Here is a 27,666-nt window from a genome sequence, read left to right as displayed (position 1 = left end):
CCCCTGGATCTGGCACCCCAAAATCCCTCCCTCACCCCAACCCCCTGCCCCGAGCCCCCTCCCGCATCCAAACTCCCTCCCTCTTAGTTAACCAGAATTTTTGACTTACCAGCACCCCCCATTCTTCCAACATGCCAGATAATAAACCTTTCACTGTAATAATAATAATAATAATAATAATAGTGAATAATTATATTAGGTGGTATTATTAACAGTCATAGGTTATATTTATTTAAGCAGTATGTGCTGAGTGTACCCAATAACCAGGCTATCAGGAACATTTTGTACATAAATAATAAACTTCAAGCATAGAGTACCTGGCTAGTGAGGATTCAGAGGATACTGTCTGAGCAAAAGTTATTCTTTACTAGTTACTTTACATTCCATTCTTACAGGATAGTATCTCCGAAAGATTGTTGTATAGCATGCAGAATACTACAGTTATGCACTTTTCTTTCCAAACTCCTTCTTGACCCACATCATTTTATTGGAGGATAGTCATGAGGAAAATGGGTGACTCCAGTATAAGTTCATTGGAGATTCTGCAAACTCCACTCTCAGTATGAAACTGAAATTAATACCATTTCTGTGATTGAAAATTATAACTTAATTCACTATCTCTGTAGGTGTTTGTCCTCCACCCTCAGCAGATGAAGACTTTGAACATCACATAGAGAGGCTCAGGACACTGATCAGAAAACGCACTGAACTGTATGAAGCTGAAGAGAGAGCATTAAGAGTTATGTTAGAAGGAGAACAGGAAGAAGAGAGGAAAAGAGAAATGGAAAAGAAACAGAAGAAAGAAAGGGAAAAGCTTCTACAGCAAAAACGTGACATTGATTCCAAGTTATTCGGGGATCCAGGTAAATTTCTGCATATTTTAGTTCAGTATTGGGGAGTTTTTTTAAAAACAAGTAAGGTTAAAATGCAAATACAGCTTTGCTTGGAAAAGCTGATATGTGCTAAAATTACACTATGAAGAGCAGGAGACAAGATACACAAGTTTGTTCATTATCATATTTAGAGAGTGTGATAAGAATTGGAAAATTACTTTATGTAGGAGGCAGTGTAGTCACAGTCTCACAAACTATGATTTCACCAAACCTTACAAGCCAAGCGGGGTTAGGCTGAATTTGGTATTTAAATGGAAGACGTCCCACAACATGTTGATGCGTTAGTATTGGGGATTCAGCGGGTGTCATTATCCTTTTAGTATGACCCCAATAGCAGTGTGTTCCCAGGGAGGGAGTTTGCTAGTTGAAGTATTGTCTTTTGTATGAATGTAGAAAGTCCTAACCACTTGTAGTCACCAGAAATCCCATAATACTTTTTGTAACACGAATCTATTAATTGGCAATCTTGTTGAATGGTTTTCTCATGCATGTCTTTTAACAGATGAGTTTCCCCTTAATCATCTACTGCAGCCCTTTAGACAATATTATTTACAAGCTGAGCATTCTGTTCCAGCCCTCATCCAGATAAGGTAAGAGCAAACATCTTTAGTTTATTAGTGGTAGTGAAGTTGTAGTCTGTCACAAAGAGATTTGTGAAGATAAAATTACAGCATCTGTTGTTTCATTGACCTCAAGAATATCAAGTTTATACCATGAATTCTCATCAGATCTCTTGGATTATAAAATTGGCAGCTCTATTTGCCTAGCTCAGCTTTCAGCTAATATAAATGTATTCCCATCCAAAACACTTCATTAACATAAAGTTATAGTTGCTGAAATATATTTCCTCACAATAACCTGAACATTAAAAAGCAAGCAAATAATAAATTAAGGCAACTTTCACACCCAACACAATATTAATCTCAAAGCATTAGCCCCCACTACCATCATAACATATAATCACACCAATGCACTCGTGGTGTCTCAAAAACTCGTTTCCAAGTCAACAATATTACTGCCCTCTGCACACAAAAAACCCGTTGTGAATCTTCCTGGAACACTTGATCTGCTTTTACATGGGAGTATGCTTACCTTCTCAGAGAAAGTTTTAAAATTAAGTTTTACAAACTTTACATTTTATAAAGTTCATAGACTAGCAATATCAGAGCTGCCATCAAACCAGTCTAGAAATGAAGGGTCTGTGTCCTCCTTCTGATCCTAAACGACTGTATAATGATCTACAATGGAGACAAAATGGTACTACCTTTAAAATGAAGGCAGCATACTTACTAGGGTAAAGTGCATGATTTAAAAAAAATATATATTTATGTCATTTTTAAAATCTAATTCAGGAACATTATGCTTTTGGCTCTTTAAATATGCTGTAGACTTCAGCGTAAAGTGTAGTGAATCTCCATATATAATTGCTAGAAACTTGCATGCTCACTCATGCTCATTTCATGGTTTAAAAATGTATCTTCAAGTTTTTGCTTTGACGAATGTAATTCAGTAGTACTTTTTTTATATTAAACAATATAAAAACTCGTTATAATATGTATGTGAATGTATTTTATTAAGGTGTGTGAGACAGCTTATCACTGAAGTTGGAACAGAACAAATGCCTATCTAAATCTTTTTTCTATTAAAGGCATGAATGGGATCAGTACCTGGTACCAGCTGATCATCCTGAAGGAAGCTGCATCCCTCCAGGATGGGTCCTTCCAACTCTCCCTACCAGTGACACCTGGGCCACTGCTGTTAGATAATTTAATAAGTCAGTCTGAAGTGGTAGGTCCCAAGGGAAAAAAAGAATTATACTGTAAATATGTGCGTGTGTGTATATATATTTTTTTCTTGAAATTTACACCACCATTTCATTTTTTAATTGTAAAGCATGTGGCAAGATACTGGAGTTGGAATTTCCTGTAGAAAAGCGATAAGGGAAAAATGTTTTAAACCTCCAGGATCAACAGATAAATATCCAATTGTAAAAGATGGTGTAAGCCATGTGTGTTACTAATGTTGTGGTGCTGTAGAGTTACAGTTCTGTTAGGGGCCTTTATTTAACAAGTCTTTGGATTTGAGGAAATTTGTTTACAATTTGAGAGCATTGTAAGTGGGCTGATATCTTTGCAGAGCATGTGTGTGCAATCAAAATGGACATCAGATTCAGCTGTTTCCCTAGCATGTAAGCTTTCAGTTCAGCAGTCATCTTTCTTCCCTCTTAACTCTTCTGATTGTAGAGATACTGAATGACTATCGCCGAAAGAGGTGAATTTCCATAGAAAACTAGTGTTGAAACAAATTCCTATACCAAAAGTAGTATCAAAGTCAGTGAATCTCGATCTAACATTTGACCCTGAAGTTCAAGATCTCTTTTTAAAACAAAAAACAAACAAACAAAACAACAGCCAACACCACATAATTATATAAGTATAGACATTTTTAAGAGTCACTGTGGTCAACCTGAGTTCTAATCTTGACCATTGGCTTGTTTTGTGGCCTTTGGCAGTCAATAAACTCTTTTTGTCTGTTTAAGCAAACTGCAAAATAAGAATAATTTCCTACCTCACAAGGGTTGATGTTGTATAGTGAGTTTAAAATGCTAAATATTACTTTTATTGATATGCTGCTTAGCCATTATGCATCAAACATAGCTCACAAATCTAAGATTCTTTTTCTAAATAAAAAGTGCAAGCTCCACAGATGGCCTCTCTTGCTTTCAGGCAGATTAGGAGCCAGCTTTTGGGCATTATACATGCAGTAATAATCCATGCAGCTTTAAAAATCTAGCTCTTTGATTGTCTCCTGTTCAAAATCAGTTATTTTTCCTTAGTGAAGGGCTTAAAGGCTTGTTTTCAGTTTTGTTATAAGAATGAAAAGGTTTTTCCCCTCGGGATAGTCATGTATTGCACTGTGTCCAAGAGACACTTCGCTTATAAAACTTGAAATTTTGTATGTGCTAAATCTCCTATAGACTAGACGTTAGAGCCTAATATTCATGTAATACCTGTTCCGTTTACATTGTATTTGGGTGTGGTGCTAATAGAAGTATCTTGGCAATCCATAATTGTACCATCAGCAATGTGTGTGGTTTTTTTTTTTTTTTTTGTAAAATACAGTAAAAGTAATAAAGATATTATATAAATTCAACTATCTGGTCAAGACTACACACAGTGGAGTCAGTGGGAATTTAATTTAAGAAAATGAACCACAAACACTACTGAAGTTCTTATTAATAAACACCATAAAGAGAATTCATAAATTATGCCACACCATCTTTAAATCATTGTGTAATTTCTAGGTGTTGTAACACATTGAGGATTATATTTTCATCTAAATGCATTCACAACTCCCCTTAAATCTAAAGTGAGTGGAGAATTTCCTCCATTGTACAGAAAACTGTTAATGGTTGGAGGAGTTGGCAATATCTAGGCACGGAGGAGTGAGCTAAGAGTGGCCATCAGTATGTATTCTGAATATCCTTGCTTTTATGGGTTTGTGACACTTTACATTAATTCTTTGGTATATTTATACTAATGTTTCTGTAACTATCTTTTAATTACAGTATTGAAATATTGACTCAGTCTTGAATGTAAAAGGACTAAAAGTGTAAATCTAATTTTCTCAGTTTGATGTTTCTGCTGTTTTCCATATTAAAATGTTTTTGTTTTAATTTTATGAACAGGAATCAAGGATATGAAGACATCAAAACTAAAAAAAATTAAATCACTAGTAAGCGAGACCTTTTTTCTCATATTTAGTAATATATCAAGCATAACTACCTGTCTCATTCCATACTTTGTTAGTAGAAATTAGCAGTTACAAGTTGAGCTAAACCCTTAAATGCAAACTGGGGTTTAGATTATTTAAATGCTTGATGGAAGTAGCAGTTTTTGGCATTTTGATCTAAAGAGTGCTAAAATTGGAATAATATCTCCCAAATTGTTATGCTCAAAAAGGTAGACTAGCCATGTGACTATATAGCTTGATAAATAAGCCTACTAGAAAAAAAATAATGTAATACAAGCTGAAGTCTAATTTATTGTAATTGTTCTTGCTAGCTACTTGCTTTCTTTGTAAGTAGATACCATTTGTAAAATATAATTTGATCAAAAATACAACTCTCATTTTGTAAGTGCATTTTATACTTAAAAAAAAAATAAAAAATAATGGAAACTGTCAATAATGTGTGTTCTCGGAGGGCTAAATTTTCCATGGTCCAGAGGACCAGCACAAGCCTTTGCATCGCTTAATCTCCATAGTATGAGGAGGGCTGCTGGCAAAGTAGCCATACAGGGAAACCTCCACAGCTCTCTTTCCCTAAGCACTACAGAAGATTCTGCAGCTGTTTTGTGTACAGGCCAATATATAGGACGGCGATGGGGGCATGCAATGGGATCCGTGTTTATGCTGGTTCTAGTTCTACCGAGCAGATCTATGCAAATGATTTGGAGTTGGAGTTGCGGTTGCAGCCTATGGGCTGGAATAGCATCTTGGCCCCAACACAAGGGAGTGGATTTAATCTTTCCAACTCACTCACACATCTTCTCCGACTCCATGTGATGAAATTCATTTCACCCTAAAACTGCATCAGGAAATCAGCATATGCTTGACTGAAATATAGTGGCATATTCAACACCATTTATGTTGTGGCTTTAAAAGTAAATGTAAATGTTCATAATTTTCAGCTGAAACTTGTGCCCAGAGTTGAGGTCTGTCAGTATGGGCACACTGAGAATTTCTTACTTGAAAGGGTTAAAATGAGCATGACATTCTTTTTGCCAGAGAAAATGCAGCAATTGTTGCTTCCATGTGTATTACCTGTAAACACCATATGATATAGGTCATCATAAAGTAATTAAAGGGAATGCCAGGGTTTCTGGTTTACAAAAGGAAAAAAAAATCTGTTCTTTTTAGCTTTGCGTTATACAGGAAATCTTTACTCTAGAATTTTATTTGCTTTTTTTTCATGGACCACTTGAAAATTGCTGAGGGTCTCGGCAGACCACTTTAATGATCTTTCCAAATGTTGTTTGTACCATTAGCTAACTATTGTAAAGTGCTTTGGATAAAAGCACTACATAAAAAAAATTAATGTTTTTTTGTTCTACAAATAAAAGCACACAACTTGTATTTTAATATCCGTAGTCTTACCTTTCTAGTGCGAATGATGTGCCCCCTCTCCTCCATCGCAGCAGCCCCTGAGCTGGGGCTGGGAAGGAGGGGGGGTCTCTCTCCCACCACAGAGCTGAGGCTGGGAAGAAGGGCCATCCCCAGCGGCTGCAGCTCGAGCTGGGGAAAGTCGCCTCTTTCTCTGACGGCTGCAGCCCTGCACATCCCAAATTCTCCCCTACCCCCTCTTCTCACCCCACTGTCCCCTCCTACCTACCCCCTGTTCCCCCCAAGGCCACCACCTCACCTTACATGTGCGTCTTCTCCGGAGTCCATGCGCCTAATTAGTGGAGCCACGCCTGCACGGCCCCACTAATTAGGTGGGTGGCCCTTCATTCTCTTGTGTACGGCCGCCCAGGCTCATACCGTAGAGGGAACTATCCGTGGACCACTTGAATGGTGTTCGCGGACCACTGGTGGTCCGCAGACCACACTTGGAGAACCTCTGCTTTAAAACAAAACTTCAGTTCTATTAAAAACAGTGGCAGCAGTGCCCTCAATTTATAAAACTTAACAAGTGACCAGAGGATGTTCAGCATAAGTGGTTAGGCTCCTTATTGTGTCAGAGGATATGGTGATGCAGGCTAACTGATTAGGCAGCATTATAATCTAAAACTGTAGAAACGTGACTCAGACACCTGACTTTGTGTGCTCAACCATTTAAAGAACTGAGCAGTGGATAAACAGCCAGTGTATGTAAAACATCGCAAGTTTCTCTACTTCATGGGAAAAGCTGCATGATTTCTTTTTAAGGTATGCATAACTTTATACTTCTCTCTTGTTTATGAACAAATAAAATTTAAAATGCCAGTTGATGTACTGTAAAGCAAAGTATACTCCAGTTATGTAGTTTTGATATAGTTCATATAGTAAATATGCAGCACTGTCCACTATTACTTTTCCTTCTAAAATATTTTGATTTTGAAATGAAAAACACGTGTTTTGATGTTTAAGCCACCAACTGAAGAGGAACTCTTAAAATATTGTGCAGTTTAGTAACTATTGTATGCAAGTTTGTAGTTTGATTCTAAAATAATGTGTCTTCAAATAAACACTAATCTGATTAAACCTATGAACTGAGCTGAGTCCAGACAGGCATTTTCCTGCTATCTTGTAAGGATAGAAAAATATTGTGGTTCAAAAGAAGGTTGATATAAATTTCTGTGGCTACTTTGGGTCCAATTCCATGTCTGGTCGCAATACAATTTCAGTTGTGTATGGCAGTAAGACATTCTGTGTACGCCTGTACTAAGTGTCCTCTTTTTTTTTTTAATTGACTTGATGTGTATTAATTAATCTGTCAGCCTGGATCCACTGACTAAGAGTGATGTGAAGATGTCACTGGATGAGTGAGTTCAGAATCCTTGTTACAAGTGTGTTTTGGTGTAAACTAGTATTTACTGGTAACTCTGCTTTTATTTTTTAGGCAGGAAGGCTTCCCTGTGATCTTAAAAGTGGAAGCCTCAGTTATATATTTTTATAGCATATCATAATGGTCCGTTTGGCATTCTAATCCAAGCTTTGGACCTCTGAAAATATTTGTAGTGCTGATCGACCATTGTCTAGTGTGTCTCTAGTAGTCGCCACTTCTTAGGTCTGATGTACAAACAATTTTTGTACCAGTATAATTATTTTCATGGGTGGTGGTAGTTAATTTTTTTTTTTTTTTTTATAAAAAATAGTTATACCAGTACAACTCCTGCTGTGGATACAGTTCTACCAGTATATTTTATTCTCCTTGTATGGGAATGGCTATACTGGTATAAAGCACTTTTATATGGGTATGACTGCATTCATACTAGGGGGATTGTACTGCTTTAACTATACCAGTTATTAAAGTGGATTAACTTGTGTGTGTAAACAAGCCTATGTTTTGGCAAATCCAGTATAGCAAATATTTCAGACAGATGTCAAACACCAATTGTTATGTTCATGGAGGCTTTAGGGATTGCATTAACCCTCCTCATTTAATCCATAAAGGTGACTTTTAAAAATCTTCCTTTAGGAAAAGCTAACCAATGCCCTTTTTTCCCATATACATACCTGACTACCATTGACAATAATGGAAGTTGCACCTATTTTGAGACAAAGGCTCTGTTTATTATTTAACCCTACAGTACTTCTCTTCCTGCAGTGCGCAATGTCTGCAAGGTAATATTATCTACGTACGTGTGGACTCTTCAGTATATACAGTCCAGGTAACTCAGAGGAATGCTTCACAATCATCTGTTTTCACATACAGTTTGGCTAGGTTTTTCTGTGACGCTTACGCAAGCTGGAGCTTATGCTGAACCTCTCTTACGTATGGAAGCAGATGGTCTATGCCTGTGTAGGATTCCAACTTGTTGCACGTGAAATGTATTAGTGAAAATACACGTGCAGCATTGCAAAACTGGTTATTGTCCATCTGGCTACAACTACAGCCCTGGATGCACATAATCCTTGTAGTAACAATCCAAATAATGTTAATATAAACTGAATATGTTAATTAGGTCAGTTGCACCTAGGAATTGTGCATAGGAATGTTGATACTTTAGTCTAGCAACAGCAGTATTTAAATTTATTTCCTAATGAATGGAAGTCTGGCTGTGAGTTGATTAGGTGCCTCTTCCTTGTTAGATCCACATTGTTCTTAGTTTTATATATGGTGCTGCTATGTCCTTTTTATATAAATTCTGCTTATTTTTTGACGTATTTATCCTCACTAATGAACATACCCTCCCTCTTGTTTGAAAAAATTATGGGCAGAACAGTTTTGTGAAAATTGACCTGATTCCAACTACTTTTTATTTCTTCAGCAAGATTATAAGGAACTGCTGTGTAGGGATTTTTTTTTAACAAGTTCAGACTTTAGATTCCAAGTCTTGTTAGAAGACTTGCTATCGAGACTTGCCAGTTAACGTTATGCAAAAGGAAAACATCTATCAGCCCATCATAGATAAGAAAGTAGGGAACTGGGATTCTTCATCTGTCTATGCAACAGAATCTTTTTCACAAATGGAGTCATTCATAGCCTAAATCTATTGGCACAATTGTAGGAATACTTCCCATGCCACTAATCCCCGTTCATCAGATTCCGCCCTTCTCTCCCTGCTGTTCTGACCACACAAAAACTTGTCCACACTAAACATTATTTGGTTTCTTTTTAAAGTTTATCTTCTAGATAATATAATAGCAACATCCCTCTAACAATAAGTGTGGTTATATCTCAGCCCTCACAATAGCAGGGTCTGGAAAACAATGTGGGCAAAACCTCCCAAACGAAGAGCTTAGGAAAATGACTGATATGGCAGAGAGAGATGTTAAATCACGTAGAAATAAACTGTATGGGCTGACCCTCATTATTCTGCATTTTTTATTTAAATAACTCGTAGGAATAAATGTGAGCGTGCTACATTTGAGTCTGATGGGGGGTGGGGGTTGTTTCTCCCAATGAGGCAGAGCTGGAGAAAGGGATATGTGTGTGCACAACAGTAATGTCAGCAATTCTCTCCTCTTTCCAGTAATCTCATCTGGATTTGTGTGCGTCTCTTAAAATACTCCAATGCCATCTCAGCAGTCACCTTCCACCTGCTCTTTAAACCCCAAGTGGGCCAGCTATGGGGGGGGGGGGGGGGAAGAGGAGGGAAAGCCCTGGGGATTGCACCGCTGAGCTCTGACCTTGCTAGGGTTGCTGATGGGTCATGTCAACTGGGCTAGGAGGAAGTCTATTTGTACTTCCCCTCTACTGTTCCCTGGCCACTGGCCTACCAGTCCATGGTTGAAACTGCCTACCCCTCCCCGCAACCCAGGGTCATCCTTAAACTGCATAAAGGGTGGAGAGGCTGAGCAGTGGCTTCCTGAGATGCCATTTTAGGCTCCATCTCCAGAAGAATTGCCAGTTGGTCCTTTCCCTGTATTCCGCTTTCTGGTTGGGAGAGGGAATGGAAGGAAGAATGGTGGATGGATGATGTGAGGAGCTATGTGGCAGTTGAGAATAGAGTGGGAATAGTGAGGGGAAGGAAGAAAGGGAAGTGAATGGAGAGTATTGAAAATATATGGGGAATTAAACTTGAATATAGTGGAGGATGGAAGTGGAGAATGAATGAGTCTTTATCATGCTGCAAATGAAGCTGGAGTCGAGGTGACTTTTGGTGACTCCATGCCACACTGGGACTATATGCCACCTGTTCAAGTTATCATCACTTACCATGGGTACCAAAACAGAACACTTGATGAGGGGATAGAAGAGAGGACTGTTGGCTGTCAAAGATTTGGAAAGCCATTTAAACTAACGAACTGAAAGTTCACATATGCAAATGAGTGGCGGTTACAGGCTCTTCTCTGGAAAAAGGATAAAAGAATAACTGCATGCTGGTTCTTCATAAGCACTTCTCTTGAGGTTAGAAATGTAGGGCCAAGAAGATAGATTAGCTGGTTCCAGGCACATTCTGGACATGTATAGATGTGCACTGCAGTGGAACCTAGAAAGTCTGTTTGGCAGAATGCAAACTGGCATGTGGAATAAAAAACCTGTCTCCTTTAATCGTCCATGGCAAGAGCTTAGTTGTCAGTTCCTCTGCGTGAGTGGACAGACCTGATTCTGCACAAGAACAGTATGTCGCTAATGTAGCGTTGAGCACAGACCATAGGTGGGCCATAGGACAGGCCTGCCCAGATGTGCAGCAGAATTACAGGGAGTAAGATCAACGGTCTGACCTCTATGAGTGAAGTGAAGTAATTGTGTTCACATGTTCAATATGAATCACATTTGGGTTCTGCAACTCTTTCTATCATCCAAATCGTGAACCCTGGAGATTTGGGCTAACCACAGAGCCCCTATTCCATGTTCATCACAAATTCCTTCATCTAATAATAAAGTTTAGCCCTTTTATGTAAATATTTCTAGTATCTGACACCAAATACAGTTCGTAAGATTTTCAGTGTTGTTCATAGCGTACGCCGCTCTTTTACTTTACCAGAATCAGCAGCATATAGTACTTTTCACTTCTCTCTAAACTATGTTCAAAAGCTAAATTATTTTTATTTGCGGTCGTTAGCATATATCTACTTTGCCTCACCTTTCAGGTCTTTTTAAGGATCGGGCATGTGAAATGCTATTGCCCTACTGTTTCACGTTACGTTTACTGAGACTTCTTTTTATTTACTCATTTTCTGCTAGATTGCAAAATATCAAGAGACAATATGAGCTGTCTGGATGACGTACCTTTTAAAATGTCCAAGAGCTTTGAAGATGACTCTGCGGAAGGCACCAGCTTAATCAGTTTAGCCGACGTTGATATTCCTGACTGCACTGAGATCCTAGTGGGCACAATGGTAGGTTAGTCCCTGTTCTAAGAGCCTTTGTTAATTTTGATCCCAATATTAATATCCATGATATTAAGAGTAGCTTAGTATTTTTTCCCACTAAAAAGGAAAAAAAATCCTTGAAATATTTATTTCCTGGACCAAACTGACACCTTTTTTTAGCAGTCTCATGCAAGGCCAAAGATTGGTAGGGCAAAGCCCAGATCCTGCTCTGGCCTGTGCCACAGGACCTGAAAGGGAATTTTGGCCAGCCAAAACTACCCACGCTGGCTAGGACATATGCTGCAGTGGGGTATATTCTGATAGACTAGGCCCTGTTCACATGACAGTTGAACGTTGTGTTTAAATGCACATGTTGGTTGCTAAACAGTTTTGTCAGTCATAGGAAACAGCTGTGGATTTCCCCCACTGGCTGGCTGTAGTACTTTTTTTATCACTATCATTTCAGTTGTTGTTATTCCAGAACCCACTAGTGCAGATTTCCTAGGTTACAGTTGTTGCTAGCACAGTTTCAACCATAGGATGGGTAGGATTTTAGTTGGAGTCCTTTGGAAAAAGAACTGCTTTGGTTTCAGAGATGTTCCACAAGTTCTCACCAATAGGTGGTGTCATTGCACTTTATTCTTGACTCTTGCTTGGAGGAGCTGCAAAGTGTTAAAAATCACATCCCGCCTCTTCGCTAGTTCATTGTTGCTCAGCTCTGCTTTGCTCCCTATTTTAAATATCTCAGATATACCAAGAATAGTTTTTTGAAGGAGATTGCCGCATCTGTGCCTTACACAACATGTGTAAAACAGGTAATTGCAGACTGAGAGGTGTGCAGTCTCCTGATTTGCACGTTTGTGTTTGCACAGACATACCAGTTGTCCCCTTCTCTCAAATTCTGACCTTCATATTTTGCTTTGGAAAAAACAATATTATTCTTCACTTGAATTTGATAAAAGCTGCAAGATTGGATCTAAAATTTTTCCTCAACGTTTGATGTGTTTTAGCTCTAGGGACTTCGTTTAGGTCCATCTTCAGTCATAACACTAGCAAGTACTAGGCCAGGGGTCGGCAACGTTCGGCACGCGGCTTGCCAGGGTAAGCACCCTGGCGGGCCGGGCCCGTTTTATTTACCTGCTGACGCGGCAGGTTCGTCCGATCGCGGCCCCCACTGGCCGCGGTTCGCCGTCCCGGGCCAATGGGGGAGGCGAGAAGCGGCGCGGGCGAGCGATGTGCTGGCCGTGGCTTCTCGCCGCCCCCATTGGCCAGGGACGGCGAACCGCGGCCAGTGGGGGCCGCGATCGGACGAACCTGCCGCGTCAGCAGGTAAATAAAACTGGCCCGGCCCGCCAGGGTGCTTACCTTGGCGAGCCGCGTGCTGAACGTTGTCGACCCCTGTACTAGGCCTTATTGTATGTAAGTAGTAAAAACAGAACTTGTGGCCTGACTATGGGGTATGTTTGTCTGACACCCCATAAGAGTTCTAGTCTGGCAAGCTCCAGGGCATGCTATGAGATTTATTTGCTCAATCGGGTCTTTAGACTTACATCACAAATATATTTACATTTTAAAACAAAGTATATGAAAATAGTACCTCTTCTACTTCCATGCCAATACCCTCAGTCCACAGTTCTGTGTTTCCCCTGCCCCAGTACCGTAGGTGCTAAGTACTTAAAACAAGGCATAAGGCTTTGATTGTGAGCTCAACTCTGGAAGCTAGTTGGTTTCTAAGCATTACTCAGAGATTTAAAAAAAACCCGAAGTTCCAGTGTGAATTTATTTGAGTTGGATGTAATTATTTCTGAGAGGCGGATACAGTTCTATGTTCAGGATTACAGATACTGGGGCAGACTCTGTAAATTGGCATAACTCCCTTACCTGAGATGGAGCTCTGCTGATTTACCCCAGCAGAGGATGTGGCCCACCCTGTCCCGTCCTGCACCCCTTACTCTTGCAACTAGTTCTATTGTAAGCGTTACTCCGGTGAGTAAGAGTGAAGGTTTGAACGCATAAAAGTCTTTTAATTGACATCACATGAGGATTTTTTTTTTTTTTAATAAATACTGAATTATTCTATTTACTGCTATTTTACAGCATGATTTCTCATTAGAAAGAAAGGTGCTTTACTGGATTGAGGCTGCTTCTGGGCAAGAAACTCACTGGTATGAAGTTACTACTGATGTTGTGCCAACAGCTCCACCTTGCTGGCTGCTTTTGGTTGATCCTAAAGAAAACTATGTCATCAATACACAGAACGAGGAGACAACTGGTGGGAAAGCAAAGGATGGTGTGACGCCCACAACCTCTGTTCGGAGATGTGTAAGCCTAAGTGCTGCTGATGTGAAATATGGCCCTCCCCCGCCCAGAGGTGCACCATCTGAGACGGAAAGTGAGGACTGGTACTCTGAAGAGAATGAGTATTCTGAGGATGATGAGTATTCCTCAACTACCGGTGAAGAAAGCAACAAAGAAGAAGAAAACATTTTGGACAGCAAATTTGTTGAAAGCGCCAGGCCTCAGCATTCCAGAGTTCACCAGTTTAGGCCAAGGACTTCTCCGGTATTGCTAGATCCACCTTCCGAAAACTGCTGCCACAAGCCAGTTACCGCAAATCTGATCAAGCAGAGAAGATCCATGATTTTATTTAATAATATGAAGAATGAGTTGGAAGAAGCCAAAAAGAAGTTAGCTGCTTTAGTGCATCCTTTAAATAGAGCATCTGTTGAAAGGAATCTGGCTCCAAGACCGTTTTCTCTTTACCAGCGCTCTCGAAGTAGCAGAAATCTTAGCTATGGACCTGCCTCGGATGTATCCTTGATGGGAACTTTAACCCCAACACCTCCACCTACCCCTTGCTGCAGTCCCAGGACACCTGCTGCTGCTAGGTCAATACCTCCAATAAGAAACCATAAACCCACCGTTGCGGTAAGATATGGCTTTTTGATACTGTGTACCTCTGTCAATGCTACTTGTAGTAGTCACACAGACCCATGTAAAGTGTGGTAAAGGGTGAGAGAGAAAGAAGACAATGTGACCCCTATAGCAAACTTAGAAGCTGAGGAAATCATAAACATTTGGCCTTCGTTATATGTTGAGGCTGAAAAAATTAATTGAGGAAAGCCCTGAGTAGTGGTTGGGGGACGGGTTTTCACTAGAGCTGGTCTAAAAAATTTTGCTGAAATTTTTTTTCAATGAAAAAAATGCCTTTTAGATGACATTTTTGTGAGACAGTTTCCATGTTCATCAAAGAACTACAACTATTTTGATTATTGCCAACTGCAAATGAAAAAACAGTTTTCAACAACTGAAAAAAATTGGTTCTTTTGGCAGTATCAGAAGGGATGCCATGGACTGAACGAACATGAAGATTAAACTGCTTTCTCACCCTAAGGTGCAGCTCAGGGTGGAAGTACTGCACTATAACAGTCTCTTTTGTCCCTGTTTTGTTGGTAGAAGGACTTCAGCTTTCACAGCTACCAATTCTGGCACCTTTTACCTGCACAAAATTCACTTTTAAAAAGTCTAAATGGAATAATTATGAACTAGTTCCATAGTTGCATTATAATGTCTGATCATGTCACCATAGAGTAAGTACCAGAAAATGACAGAATGAATGGTGTAGTTCCTGTCATCTTAAATTTTCAAATTTGATCATAAGTACTTGAGAGATGTCAAACTTTTGTTACTTAAAAGCTACAGGTACAGTGACCAAATAAATGAAAGGCAATGTCAAGTTACATGTACTTGCGTGAGATTTAGAGACGGTAATTATGGAGTGGTTATATGCCTATGCGTACTCTGTAAACTAAACCATTGTTAAATTTAATGACTTATCCATCATCCCAATCTTTTCAGCTATCCTACATCATACTGTATTCCATAAGCCCCTAACCGGGATGAGCACTTCTCAGCATGAGACATTTTCTAGCATTTCAGACGGCTTTATCTCTCTCTCTCTTGCTTATGGTTTTATATCTTTATACACACAACACATTCTTAAATAGGAGATGACGTGTTTAGATGGTCACTTTTTTTAAGACTTGGCCACCTGACTGTCATCCTCATTGATATTATAATCGTTTCCTGCTTGGCCAACCAACGGCCAGTAAAGAGCTTATTGGAGTTAGGAACAGGATTCCCTGAGAATTAAAAGCTGGATGTGATTAGTTTACCATATCAGCATCCTTTGATCTGTATCTGAACCAATGCCTAGATTTAATTAAGTCTAGTCTCATTTGAAGGGAGAGCTTGTGGACAAATTGTTGTAGCTGTCCCCGAGTAATAACTAGATTGGGTTCTTTTGTTTGTTTTTATTTGTAGAGTGCACAGCTTAAAGTTTTCCCAGATTTCCGGTCTGCAGACATTGTCATCTCTGTTCAGCGTTTCTCTGGAAACATAAATTCTGATCTCAGTAAGGTCATTTGAAGTAAACTTTAGAATACATTTGAACAGGATATATAACACACAAACTCACACGCATGATAGCTAACGTGTACTGTAACCAGTAGGGAATTGTTGCATTTATTGGAATTTTCCTCTGGTTGCCCAGTCTAATGAAATTATGTTAAATGACAAATGCTGAAATGCTGCTTTTGAACATCCACAATTACCTTGTTGTTCCAGAAGAGGAGAAAAAGGATTCTTTTAATAGTTCCCCATAGTACTAAATGCTAGTATCTTGTAAATGAATGTGTCTTAATTAGCGAACATAAAGTACTGTTTATTTTTCAGTCCCTCAGCCCCTATTCCTGCCTTCCACCCCCTTCTGCGGCTCTGCGACATCCAAGTTCCCACAGAACTCATCCAGATTCAACAGCTGACCTCCTCTCGGCATTAAGCCAAGAGGAACGTGACCTTATTGAGCCAGTTATAGCCTTGGGTTATCCGATACGCAGAGCAATCATCGCCCTCCAGAAGACGGGAAGACAAAGTTTAGGTCAGGTTAGTGGAGCCAGTATTGCTTTACTTAAATGGCATGGAAAATACTTGATAAAGGACAGTCATGTAAGAAGCTTTAGTGCAGTATCATCTGGTAACTAGCCAAGTCTTAAAAGAGACGCCCAGTTCTGCTTTTGGGAAACTGTAGTAGTTTATCATACGTCCTAATAAGAACTGAAGTAATTCAGGATTTTTGCCTTGGAACTTCCATTTTTAAGTAATAAAATTGGCTTGCATTATCTTCAGCCACATTCTCACAGGCAGTAATAGTTGTTGTTTTACTGTTTGATAGTGTTCTATTTATTGTATAGAACCAAAAACCTACATCAGTGACATAAACCACAATGTTATTTTGAAGAGCAGATTTCTTGTGTTCATGGTATGGAAACATTTTTGCTAACAGATTTTTTTTTCTCGGTCATTGGATCAATATGATTTATCGCCCTGGCTCATCTAGTCAGAACTGGAGTGTATAATTCCCTCTGAGAGTTCTTGCTTTTTCACCAGAATTAAAGAATTTGTTTCAGAATTGTGATTAGTCACTGAATATGTACAAATAATGCCTTTGCGTTATACTGGGTCATGAAAGATTCTAATTTGTCACCAATGCATATGTATCACTTATAGTTATATTACTGGATCCTTCTCTACACTAACTAGTATCTGAGCACATGCCAATCTTTAATGTATTTATCCTTGCAACACCCCTATGAGGTAGGAGAGTACTGTTATCCCATTTTACAGATGGGGAACTGAGGCCTAGAGAGAGACTAAGGCCTGGTCTACACTTGGAGGAGGTCGATTTAAGATACACAACTTCAGCTACGAGAGTAGCGTAGCTGAAGTTGATGTATCTTAGATCGAATTAAAATTACTAACTTTGCGTCCTCGCGGCGCTGGATCGACGGCCGCCACTCCCCTGTCGACTTTGCTTCCGCCTCTCGCACTGCTGGAGTTCAGCAGTGACGGGAGAGTGATCGGGGATCGATTTATCGTGTCTACACTGCACACGATAAATCAATCCCCGATAGATCGATCGCTACCCGGCGGGTAGTGTAGACGTACCCTCAGTGACTTGCTGAACATCACACAGGAATTTTGTGGCAGAGCAGGGAATTGGATCTAGGTCTCCAAGTGATCGGCTAGCACCCTATCCACTAGATCATCCTTCCCAGACCAGTTCTGCTGTTAAATGCAAGTATTTCTGTAATCCAGATTGGTGAATATTATTTATTCTACTCATAAAGGCTTAAAACAAGCCAGGCACAGAGAAGTGGGCAAAGTGCAGCCTACATCCCCTGTGTAGTTGATGGAGTCATGCAATGTGCTCCTGACCATGGCTGCCATCATCTTTACTATGGAGGGTACAGCCCACAGAGGCTCTACATCCCAGCAGGCAGTGCTCCATATTACAGATGAGGTTGGCTGCAATCTGCTCAATTTTATGCAAATTGACTGCGGCCCTCAGGTTCTCACAAAGTTACCAGTGCAGCCCTTAGCTAAATATACGGTTGTATCCTTCTGCTCCCTACGCTGGTCTCTCTCTTTCACCAGCATGATCTCCTCTCTTTTCTCTGGTTGTGTAGGGACACAGCCAAGAGGAAATACAATGGTTAGCCGTGAAGACTTCCAGTCTCAAATTACCAGTGTAAGTCTGACCAAATTAGGCTAAAGACCTTGCAGGAAAAAAGTTTGAAAAGAAAAATCGAGACTATTCATTGCTTCTTAGTGTCATGCTGGGTTGCAGTGTGGTGCTGACAGCTACAGGCAGGGTGATTGGTAGTAACATCATACGGTAGCCAAAAATCACTGCATTCTTTGTGGTGTTGAGTAAATCTGCCGGAAACTACCCTGATTCCCAAAGCAAGAATTTTCAAGGCGTCAGCCTTAAAGAGGCAGCATTACCCCAATTCTGACCAAAGCACATGGTTAAAAGGCTCATACGGGGATAGCCATAATGGGTCAGTGGTCCATATAATCCAGTATCCTGGCTTCACCAGTCACCAGTACCAGGTGGTTCTGAGGGATGTGGAAGAATTCCAAAGTGGATGGGCAATTGTGGAATAACCTGCCCACAATGGAAGTCTCTTCCTAACCCCTATCAGTTAGTGGGTGGCGTATGGCTGACACTGAAGTAATAGTTCTTCAAAACGTTTTGATAGTCCTTGTTCATTCCCTGTGGGGCACCTGGCATTAGCCACTCTCGGAAGACAGGATACTGAGCTAGATGGACCTTTGGTCTGACCCAGTATGGCCGTGCTTATGTTTTATGTTTCTAATGTAACTGTTCTCATTATCTGCATAAATGCCCATTCTTTTTTTAAATTCTTCTAACTCTTGGCCTCAACTATACTATTACGATATAGTAGTGAGTTCTGCAGGCTGACTATACATTGTGTAAGAAAGTTCTATCCGTTTTAAATTTGCTGTCATTCCACTTTATTGACTGTCCTATTGTTCTGGGAACACAGAATATTTTAGGGATGTTTTTAACAGTGGGTTTCCCCGCCCTGGGTCCAAAGCTTGCTCCCAGGGAAGAATAGTGGTTTTCCCCAGTCCTTCATCCTGAAGCCATCACTTTTCTCCATTTTGGTTCGACCTAATCTTGCAGTCTGTGCCATTCCTGTGCTTCATCTCTGGCTGTGAGGATGGAACTTACAGGCTGCTCTCTGAATTGGCTGGCAAGACACTGGGAGTTTAAAACCAGTGTACAATGCAACCTGTTTTAAGCAGCCACCTATGGAATCATCAGAAGTTGGTGGCCTAGGAGAGATGGGCCTTTTTAGTGAGGGTCAAACAAACTTGTAATGGAAATCTTGGGAATACATTCAAGGGAATGTGTAAGCCATGGGCTTGTTAACTGGAGTGGATTTAGTTTGAGTCATTGCATTGCTTTTCTTTGATATGAAAAAACAAATATTTTTTCTGCATAGTATGACAGGTAACATAATGAGGAGGGGAGGACGGATAAATTACCGAGCTACAAGTGTACCGAAGAACTTCATGTTCCAAAGATTATAATGCCAGAATAAAAACCCCTTTAAGAAGTTTTCTCTGATATAAGATGCTTGCACTGAGGCTACCTGGTGTTTATAACCATCCTCAACCTCATTATAAGACCCAGGAAAAACCCCAGAGAGAACAGCTTATGATAGGAGCAAGCATTAAACTGTCTATGTATTTAGTTTTAGTTTTGCAGAACATGCCTATCTAACGTTTTGTGGGTGCATTAATATTCTTGAAGACTAAATGCAAAACTTGTTGTTCCTAAATCCATTCCTCCAGGGTAAGCTAGCTACATTCTTTCTCCACCTCCACAGGCAAAAGATTAGTCTATACTGTACCATGAGGTCGATAAGTCACAATATTTAAAAACCTGTTTTTGTTTAGTCTTACTGGTGGTTTTTTATAATGCTGAAATCATCCTGTTTATGCCAGTTTTGCACAAGTTCCATACTCTGCTTACACAAAATGTCAGGTTCTCTGAATTGTTTGCTTCTGCAGTGAACGTTGTAAGCCAATGTCCCTGTTAATGGCCAAAGAAATATTGTCAACAGCACTGGCTTTTTAGGAAGGAAGGTCATGAGACAAATAAAAACAGCAAGTTATTCATGTAAATGGCAAGCAAATAGAGGCTGTAATATTTGATATGATAATACCAAGTGAATGTAGGTTGTGCTTTTTAATCCTCATTACCACACTGCGGGAGAAATGAGTATTCGGCCAAATTTTTTTCTTAGCTTTAGAAAGCCTTTTTTTATTTTTATTTTTGGACATTTAGCAAGTTTTATGATCTTTTAGTGAATCCCTCTACTGGCTTTGATGCTGTTAGTCTGGCAGTGGGCCACTCATTTTCTTTTACTTTGGAGATTATAAATCAAATTCTCCTCTGGCATCAACAGACACAACTTCACTGAAGTCTATGGAGTTGCACCCGCTTACACCAAAGTGGTGAATTTGGCCCTGGCTTTTTTTACCATTATATATTTAATTTATTGTTTGTCACGTAAGTTTTTGGGCAGTGAATGGCTTATGTGATATTTATAAGATACCACTGGGAATTGTGCTGTCAGCACTCCAAGAACAACGAGGAAAGCCAAAAATAACTGTTTACTTTCAGTAATGATGGCAAACAGGCCTCTTTTGGGGTGGGAGGCATGTTCTGCTCTATATTCTGGAGCAAGACCCTAGAGGGTTGAAGTTTTGAACATCAATAGTGACACTGTGAGGATGGCAGGTTAGAGTTCAGCACTATCTAGCACTTTAATGATAGTCTTTAAAAAAAAAAAAAAAACTTTAAAATATTTTCCCCCCACATCAAGCAGAGTTCAGATCTCTGGATTCCCCCAGGGAGGGGGTGTCCCTCTCTTTGTTCATATTTCCCACACCCAGAGAATGGGAAGATCTTAGATGATTATCTTCTCCAGGGAAGTGATGAAAGTCCTGCTGCCTGAGTCACTGAAAACTCATAGGAACAAAACATCAGGCAACGAATTGAATGGAACAAGTTTGCGTTGACTCTTTCCCATCTCTTTTTAAAATTTGTGATACTCCCTCTACTCCGTATCTAAAAAATGGTGCAAAAACACAGCTGACCTTAATGGAGACTGAAAGACAAACTGTCTAGTCCCCTGAAGTGTGGCTGTAACATACAGCTTTCTCCAGCTTGTGGGATAATTGTACAATGCACAAATTACTTATATTCCATGCGTTTCTTGTTACAATCCTAGTCTATTCTCCAATCCCAAATTCAATCTGAACAGTCCAGCGTTAGCACCATTGGGCACCTAAGAATTTAGGCTAATTAAGAAAAACATCCAATTTTGCACTTTTTTAAAAAAAGTAAAGGGCCAAATCCTTAGGTGATATAAATCAGTGTAGCTTACTCAAGCTACCCTGATTTGCACCAGCTGACGATCTGGCCCACATTGAAGGAATGTTTGCATAAATAAGCCTCATACAATACCAGGGCTGAAATCTTGGCCCTACTGAAGTCAGTGGGCCCAGAATTTTATGAAGCAGGGGGCCCAGCCTCTCAATCAGGAAAGGTCCATCATGGTGGAACAATTTATCCCTCCCTGTACATCTGGCTCTGGGTAATCAGACCCTCATCCCCTCGAGGAGTTCTGGTGATACCTCAGTCATAAGAACAACCTCCAAGACGGAGCCTCCATATTGCAGTGGTGGACTGGCAGACTCCTTCAATCAAAGATTTCATATACAGGCAATATATTTTGATTGCTGCTCACCCTCTCTCCCGGAGGTTATATTAACCCAGTTTCTTTGCTGTCTCTCTGTTGTAGTTTCTCAGTTACCTTAGTGCCTGTGACAGGTTGCTGAAACAGGGCTACGAAGAGGGGCAGGTGGAAGAGGCAATGGAAATGTTCCAGTACTCGGAGAAGAAGGTCAGAAGCAGTTAGGTGCCTTCAGAGCAAAGAGTAATGTTGCTTAGGCCTTGTATTAGAGGTGGGACTGAATCAAACCCCCAGCACGACCTTCAGAATCCCTTTCCTTGTGGGCTACACTGAGCTGTTGAGGAATCCAGCTCCACCTCACACAGGGAGTGCAGAATATTGGTGAATGGCTCCATTACTGCCCCCACCCCTTGCAGTGGAAACACTCTGGTTCCATAGCCCCTGCACCGATGAATTCTATACCACATGGGCACCAGCCTCCCCAGTGGTCCATCTATCTACTAGTTCCACAATGAGTTGCCAAGGCCCCTATGCAGGCTCTCCCCTGTGTGCCTTCCTTTTCCCAGATGGCAGAGCCCTGGCACTGTGACTGTGTGTGTTGGCATTTATGAAGTCACTTTTGGCCAAGGGTGTTGGGAGGTGCCCCTAACAGTGTGAAAAGCTGGCACAGAAGAGGATAAGCACTACTGAATTTTGGGTCTGGACTGTTTGGCATAACCCCAACTTTCACAACACGCAGGATTGCACCTTTCCCTTCTGCTGACTTAGTTGCAGATGAGAGGCTGTGGAAAATACTGAGGCCAGTAAAGGTCTGGTGCAAGAATGAAGGATATTGGGGGGGGGGGAGGGGAAGCACTAAAAATAAATACCAGCTCATACTCAGTATTTTTTTCTGATTTGATACATCTTTTTCATGTAACTACCGTATTTCATAATATAGACTGAAATTCTATTTTGTTATCCGATAATGGTAATATTTCCCCCCAAATGAGTAGTATTTCACCATACTATTGGATAGGGGCCACTTCACCAATTCCCAAAGGGTGTCAATCTGGTTCTGAAGTGAGTGACTGTTTTATCATAAACAGTACTGAAATAAAGAAACAATAGTTGTTACCTGCCATTAAAAACTAGCCCCTCTGTCTGTTCCGTCCATGGAGTGTGTCCAGAAAAAGGACATTTTCTCTCTTTTAGAGAGATGGGACCAGATTTACCACTGGTGCCGATGGGTGTCACGCCACTAAGTCAGTGGACTGGTGTCCACTTTTATCTGTGGTGAATTTGGCCCAGGGTTTTCAAACTATTCTGTTCCTAGTTCTGCCTGAGCAGCCCCTGCACATATCTGGAGCCTCATTGACTTCTTGGGGGCCCTGCCTAAGCACAGGAATTCACCTGTATGGAGCAGCATTCAGAATCAGGGCTTTACCATCCACATTCTGTGCCATTGATTTCAACATTGTTCTTTAAACGTAATGAATCCTGCTAGATCATATAGCTCGGTTGCATCTTTTCACATACTGCTGCTTCTGCTGAAACCTTACAATGAATCGAGAATGATCAAATAACTTCCTTTCTGTTCCTTTTTTCCCCCCAGGCAGCTGAATTCCTGCATCTTTTAGTGCAATTTAAGGATATGGGTTTCCAGCAAGCCGAAATCAAAGAGGTTCTTCTGCTTTATGAGAATCATAGAGATAAGGCACTAGAAGAGTTGATGACACGAACACAGTGACCAAATCTCTGGTAACAGTGACATCTTTTCATCTCTAGATTGACCACACCATAGCCCCATGCATGTCAGTTTCATTCTAGACGCAGTGAAAGATATGACTATAGCCCCCCTCAGAAATAAACCATTAAAGTTGCATCTCATTTTCTCCTCACTTTCTGTGAACATCTATTATAAGTGGCTTTGTCACTGTACCATGGCAGTGGCTTTATATCAGAAATTTTTCTCTGCACCCCCACTTTCCACATGCACACCTTGACTATTTCACTGTTTTGGATAAAATGGAATTGGATCCAAGCGGCCATGTGGCTTAAATTCTGCAAAAACCAGGGCATGGCTTATAAGGCTTTGCAAAACATGGCCTCTTCAGTCACTCTGGGATCACATACAGTATAGTCTCTGTTTTTTCTATAGTACAATACCAGCAAATATAGCCAGATGTGAGCTTTACAAAACACAAACCAACAGAAGAGGTGGTTTTTTTTTTATAAAAGCAGAACGTTTCCCCAGAAAATTAGTTCCTATTTTCTTGAGATGAGTCTTGGTCCTGTCTGAAGTGTGTAACCAAATTCTAGATTTCAGCCAAATAACGTTGGCTTCCCATTTAAAAGGAGAAAGGTAAAATGAATACAATATTTAACTGAGTGTAAGAGAAGAAAACAGGCTTCTGTTGTAATTTTGTTGGTAACTAATATATCATGTTTATCTAGTAAGATGAAAAATGGCTTATGCAAGACCTATGCCCTGCATGTACAGGAATTTTCATGAAATTTGGAAGAGAACTGAAGGAATGATTCTGCTCTGTGTCCAACTGAGGAAAGTGTGGGGAAGAGCACAGAGCCAGAAGGTGGGAAGCAGTGGCTCAAATAATCAAGTTTTGCACAGTCTTCAAGATCTGGAAAATTTGGATGTAGGTTTTTTTTCTGGTGTAACTGACATACAAAGAATGTAACGGATCCAAATCACCACCTTGGGTGTCTCTCTGCCCTTTGCAACGTTACAGGGAGAGTGTTGTCACATAGATGAACTCAAGCATTTGATTTTCCTTTGAATTAGTCATAGATGTAATTGCTTGTGAGTACGGGATATTTTCTTTTTTTCTTAAATGTGTCTTTTCCTATGAAAATGCCAACTGGCACAACTTAGCAGGGACAGTCCTTAATTAGTTGCAAAATATTTACCGTTTTCCATTGTGTCCAATCTATTTCAGCTGAGTTAAACAATCTGTCCTTACGTTTCTCCCCCATGTTCCCATTTATAGCTTTAAATATCGTTGTTTGGGAAATGTCCCTCTGTTACTGCTTGATATCCGCCCATCCTCCTTAGGTGTCACTGCAGGGCTGGAACACTGGCTCTTGAAAGAGAGGTGGGTGATCTCATGGTTAAGGCACTAGACTTTGACAAGGGGACTTGAGTTCAATTCCCAGCTCTGCTACAGGCTTCCTGTAGGACTTGGTACAATCTCTTAATCGCAGTTATGAAATGGAGGTAAACTTTTCCCGCTCTTTGTCTGTTTTAAATAGACTGTAGACTCTTTGGAGCAAAGACTCTCTCTTGTTATGGCATGCCATGGACTGGGTACACGTCTCAGGAAGTCTTGATTGTCTCGTCTATGGCTGTGTCACAGATCCTAATGAGCGCCCTTGCCTGGCCACACGCTAGGATTGCTGTGAGGGGAATCTAAGCCTTTGTCCTCTGGCTCCCCGGAGCCTGACCAGAGCCCATCCACTGCCCCAGTCTCGAGGTCCCTGGGCGCACTCTCAAGGCACAGACCTTCTATCTGGCACCCCCTCCAAGGGTTGGAACCTGCTGACCACCCACCTAGCCCCTCTGGGCACGGCACTGGCCCTCCAGACTCCCTGGTACGTAAACACGCGCCTCTCCTGAAGTCCACCCAAAAGGTGCGAAGCTTCTAGGTTACAGGTTAATTCTCTCAGGGGCTCACAGTAGTTGTGATGCAGTCAACACACACACATTGCCCAGTCGAACATGGTTATGCTCTTAACAGATCAAGCACAGGAGAATACAGATCATACAAACCCTCCTAAATACAGTGTCCCTCATGGGCTTAACCTTCCCTTGGGGTCTTTGGGAATCATCTGTCTTCCAGCAGGCAGGCGATGTCCTCCACCCTCATGCCTACCCTGCCCCTCCAGCGGACTACCTCACCATCATCTGGGGCAAAATGGCTCTCTTCCCCCGGTCTCCTCCGGTGAGTCCCTTTAGTCTCCCACTAGGGTCACCTGCTTTTTTTTGTTCTCCTGGTAACTTTCCATTACTTCCAAACCCTACTCCCTTCAGACAACTGGAGGAAGCGTCTTGTCCCAGCTGCAGGAACAAATACACCCATTGTCCCTGTTTTGAATAGACGATTGCAGCTCACTCACCGTTGTCTCTGGCCAGCAGAAACATAACACCACCCTGCTCATTCATGGTGGAGCCACATACAAGTAGGCTTCCCGTGACACAGTCATTTCATAAAATCGTCCCTCATTCAGAAGTGGTAGCGACAGAACCCCCAGACTAGACGGGAATCGCTTTGATCCCTAAGCTTTCCATGCTTCCCCTTTGTCTGTATATAACTGAAGAGAGCAATATGGCTGTCTTACTGGAGAGATGCTCAAGCTACCGATATATGTTGTAAATACAAAGCACTGAAACATACAGAGACAATCCTGAAACCTTGACTCGTATGAGTAGTCCCAATGAGATCAAAGGGACTACTCCAGTGAGTAACTCTAAATCTGCATATTAACACTTGGTCTCCCAATCAGAACACATGCTTTAAAAAAATTAGTTTGCCCGGTAAGTTAGTTCTCTGTGTGACAGGAATTCTGCATCCGTATCTGTCACATACATACTTTTCCTTTCCTCACTTCCTTGCAGAAATTTTTCACTTAGTTACACGAACATTTATTTTTGAACACAGTCCATATAAGGCAAGTCCATTCTACAGACAGAATTTTTCATCCCATTTATTGTTGCCAAGATGATGTCACTTTAGAAAAAAAAAAAGTCTTGCAAAATGTTAACATCTGATTAAAGAAACAGTTTAAAATCTAACTTTGTCTTCAGAGAAGTACACATAATTAAGATGTAAGGGAATAGATAACTGTTGTGTGTTCCACTCCAGTGACTACAAAACATTCTGACTGCAGTATCTTTAGGGTAGGAAATAACATTTGCAGATGGTTTTGTGCCCACTTATGGTAGAAGGGGTCACTGTGCCTAATGGTCTGTGGTTGAAAGTTTGTGTCGAGATACATTTTTGGCCTTGTATAGCTGATTTCCCCCCACCTGTTCTTCTTTGCACAATTCTCCTTTCAGCCCTACACAGCTGGCAGTTCTATGTACAGGTGGCTTATCATTTTTACTTTGTTGTGTGTTACTTTCACTTTAGCTTTATGGACAGGTTGATTTAATCCAGGGGTAGGCAACCTATGGCACAGCACGGGAGCTGATTTTCCGTGGCACTCACACTGCCCGGGTCCTGGCCAGCGGTCGGGGGGCGGGGGGGGGCTCTGCATTTTAATTTAATTTTAAATGACGCTTCTTAAACATTTTAAAAACCTTATTTACTTTACATACAACAATAGTTTAGTTATATCTTATAGACTTATAGAAAGAGACCTTCTAAAAACATTAATATGTATTACTGGCACACGAAACCTTAAATTAGAGTGAATAAATGAAGACTCAGCACACCACTTCTGAAAGGTTGCCGACCCCTGATTAATCAATGTATTCTTGCCTTGCACACTGAATCCCAACACATTTTTCTTCTCTAAATGTTACAACTCTAGGACACTTTGTATTTTAGTCTTGTGTATTTCAGGACATCTAAAAGCTGTGGACAAAAGCAAACGAAGGGAAGAAAAGGTGTTCAAAGGGGATAGAGGTTGTCTTGCTTGGCCTCTTTGAGGCTATACTTATAAGGAATGGAAAAAGCCTGCTGTATTAAACGGTCCTGGATGAGTTACATAAGCCTGTAATAGTTATTTTAACTACTCTAAAAAGGGGGTTGCGCTGATTACTCAGGTTAAGGTGATTTTAAAACATAATGCCCTATATGTGCTGCTGTTAGTTTAGGAGACAACAGTTTTAAGTGTTAACTGACTTCAGCTAAGATAGGACATAACTTTGCCTTCGCTGAGTTTATACTAGCCAGTTTGCAAGTAATAGTGGCAGGTTTCCAGTTGTAACGGTTTAGTTCTCTCCTGGAGTTTTAAATGCAAACAGATGTACCGCCTGCTTCTCGCTTGTTACATTTTTGTCAAATAATGCGTGCAATTATAAAAAGGTTAATGAAGCAGAATGACTGGAGGAGCACTCTGCTTTCTATCTTTGTCATATATGGTCTCGTATCAAAAAGGCTTTCTACTGATCTTTAGCATCCTTGTACTAAGTAACATCTCATTTCAAAATAAAAAGCAAAAATATAAAAATC

General features: G+C 40.6%; 2 protein-coding genes across 7 annotated transcripts in view; both read left to right on the top strand.

Annotated features, from left to right (window-relative positions):
• PDCD7 (programmed cell death 7) overlaps positions 1-6,035 on the top strand; it is a 10,138-nt gene extending 4,103 nt beyond the window's left edge. The window contains exons 3-5 of the mRNA XM_042856700.2: positions 627-863; positions 1,396-1,483; positions 2,542-6,035. Coding sequence (XP_042712634.2) covers positions 627-863; positions 1,396-1,483; positions 2,542-2,659 — 443 coding nt within the window. The 3' untranslated portion in view covers positions 2,660-6,035. The remainder of the gene's footprint in view (positions 1-626; positions 864-1,395; positions 1,484-2,541) is intronic.
• Positions 2,543-27,666, top strand: UBAP1L (ubiquitin associated protein 1 like). Of its 6 annotated transcripts, none has more exons than XR_006175961.2 (7): positions 2,543-2,681; positions 11,230-11,384; positions 13,455-14,285; positions 16,092-16,301; positions 17,885-17,946; positions 21,602-21,703; positions 23,088-23,227. XR_006175961.2 is itself a non-coding variant. In XM_024102937.3 (7 exons), the coding sequence occupies exons 2-6, from the start codon at positions 11,253-11,255 to the stop codon at positions 23,220-23,222; spliced, it is 1,410 nt and encodes a 469-aa protein (XP_023958705.2). In that variant the 5' UTR covers positions 2,543-2,681; positions 11,230-11,252; the 3' UTR covers positions 23,223-23,233; positions 23,976-27,666. The 6 variants fall into 6 exon arrangements, 4 of the variants coding, with proteins under 4 accessions (XP_023958705.2, XP_023958704.2, XP_042712517.2 ...); XM_024102937.3 differs by lacking the exon at positions 17,885-17,946 and adding an exon at positions 23,976-27,666 and having other exon boundaries at positions 23,088-23,233; XM_024102936.3 differs by lacking the exon at positions 17,885-17,946 and adding an exon at positions 23,930-27,666 and having other exon boundaries at positions 23,088-23,233.

This window comes from Chrysemys picta, chromosome 10 (assembly GCF_011386835.1).
Source record: "Chrysemys picta bellii isolate R12L10 chromosome 10, ASM1138683v2, whole genome shotgun sequence".
NCBI lineage: Eukaryota > Metazoa > Chordata > Testudines > Emydidae > Chrysemys > Chrysemys picta.
This window is presented reverse-complemented; position numbering and strand designations above follow the sequence as displayed.